Raw genomic sequence first — 1792 nt, 5'->3', positions numbered from 1 at the left:
CCCCTTTAATAAACCTGTGTGTGTGTGTGTGTGTGTGTGTGTGTGTGTGTGTGTGTGTGTGTGTGTGTGTGTGTGTGTGTGTGTGTGTGTGTGTGTGTGTGTGTGTGTGTGTGTGTGTGTGTGTGTGTGTGTGTGTGTGGGGTATTGATTCATGTCTTGTGGTCGTGCAGATGTCTTCCTGTCCCGTCGTCCTTGTCGTCCTCGTCGTCATGGTTACATCTCTCAGTCTCTCTGTTGAAACCTTCAGATGTCCCGGCGTGTGCAGCTGTGATCGCTCCAAACTCTCCGTCTCCTGCGTCAGGAAGAACCTGACCCAGGTCCCCCCGACTCTGGACCAGGTGAGTCTGTCCTACCTGAGATCAGTCTGTAGAGAACCTGAGGGTTGCCGGTTCAAGTCCCGGTGCCATGATATGGAAGTTGGTCAGCCAAGGTGCCCGCTTGGTTGCGCTCCACTGATGAACCCGCCTCAGCTGTCAGCCTGTCGTCAGGTTGAAGGTTAGACTGAGACAGCACAGAGACTCCAGCGCCCCCTGCAGGAACAGACGGAGGACGTCACACAATAATGACATTTGTTGCCAACATGTTCTCGAGTCCTGAACACCATCGTGCCTCATGTCTTGTTTGTGTTGAGTAAACGTCTGTCCTGATTGGTGCGTGTGTCTCAGATTTCTCTGAACCTGGACCTGAAGAACAACCAGCTGCAGGTGTTAACCCGGGGGGCGTTCACTCACACACCTTACCTTACACACCTCAACCTGCAGCGCTGTGACATCACCCAGGTGAAGGAGGGGGCGTTCAGGAGCCTGGGGCGGCTGGTGTCTCTGAACCTCGCCTACAACAACATCAACATCCTGTACCAGGTACCAGAGGGGGCGGGGCTTAACGTGACACCTGATTTACACAAGACAGGGAGATCTTACTCTGTGCTCCTCCCTCCCTCCCCCCGTCCTCTCCTCTCCCCCTCTGCAGGAGTCCTTTGACGGTCTCTCCTCCCTGAAGGATTTGTATCTGGATCATAATCGTATCGAGGAGATCCGACCCGGAGCGTTCACTCAGCTCGGCCTCCTCAACATGTTGGAGCTGACGCACAACCAGCTGGTTTACCTCCCCAACATGGTGTTCCAGGTACACACACACACACACACAGATATACAGGCGGCTGTGGCTCAGTAGAGTCGTCGTCTCTCAACCGGAAGGTCAAGGGTTCGATCCCCAGCTGAGCAACATGTCCGATGTGTCCTTGGGCAAGACACTTAACGCCGCATTCCCCCCCCCTCTTTCTCTCTCTCTCTCTTTGTGTCTCTCTCTCTCTCCCCTCCCTCTCTCTCTCTCTCTCCCCTCCCCCTCCCTCTCTCTCTCTCTGTGTCTCTCTCTCTGTGTCTCTCTCTCTTTGTGTCTCTCTCTCCCCTCCCTCTCTCTCTCTCTCTCTCTCTGTCTCTCTCTCTCTGTCTCTCTCTCCCCTCCCTCTCTCTCTCTCTCTCTCTCTCTCTGTGTCTCTCTCTCTCTCCCCTCCCTCTCTCTCTCTCTCTCTGTGTCTCTCTCTCTGCGTCTCTCTCTCTCTCTCTCCCCCCTCCCTCTGTCTCTCTCTCTCCCCTCCCTCTCTCTCTCTCTCTCCCCTCCCTCTCTCTCTCTCTCTCTCTGTCTCTCTCTCTCTCTCTGTGTCTCTCTCTCTCTCCCCTCCCTCTCTCTCTCTCTCTCTCTGTGTCTCTCTCGCTCCCCTCCCTCTCTCTCTCTCTCTGTGTGTCTCTCTCTCTGTGTGTCTCTCTCTCTCTCTCTCTCTCTGTGTCTCTCT

The 1792-nt window shown here is 54.9% G+C and overlaps 1 protein-coding gene across 1 annotated transcript in view; it reads left to right on the top strand.

The window, feature by feature from the left end:
• Positions 1 to 1792, top strand: part of chadla (chondroadherin-like a) — a 6872-nt gene continuing 5080 nt past the window's right edge. The window contains exons 1-3 of the mRNA XM_061026905.1: positions 1 to 338; positions 666 to 860; positions 970 to 1125. Of these exons, the coding sequence (XP_060882888.1) occupies positions 171 to 338; positions 666 to 860; positions 970 to 1125 (519 nt within the window). The 5' untranslated portion in view covers positions 1 to 170. The remainder of the gene's footprint in view (positions 339 to 665; positions 861 to 969; positions 1126 to 1792) is intronic.

This window comes from Labrus mixtus, chromosome 20 (assembly GCF_963584025.1).
Source record: "Labrus mixtus chromosome 20, fLabMix1.1, whole genome shotgun sequence".
In the NCBI taxonomy this organism is placed as follows: domain Eukaryota; kingdom Metazoa; phylum Chordata; class Actinopteri; order Labriformes; family Labridae; genus Labrus; species Labrus mixtus.
Note: the sequence above shows the minus strand (reverse complement) of the source record. Positions and strands in the feature narration are given on the sequence as shown.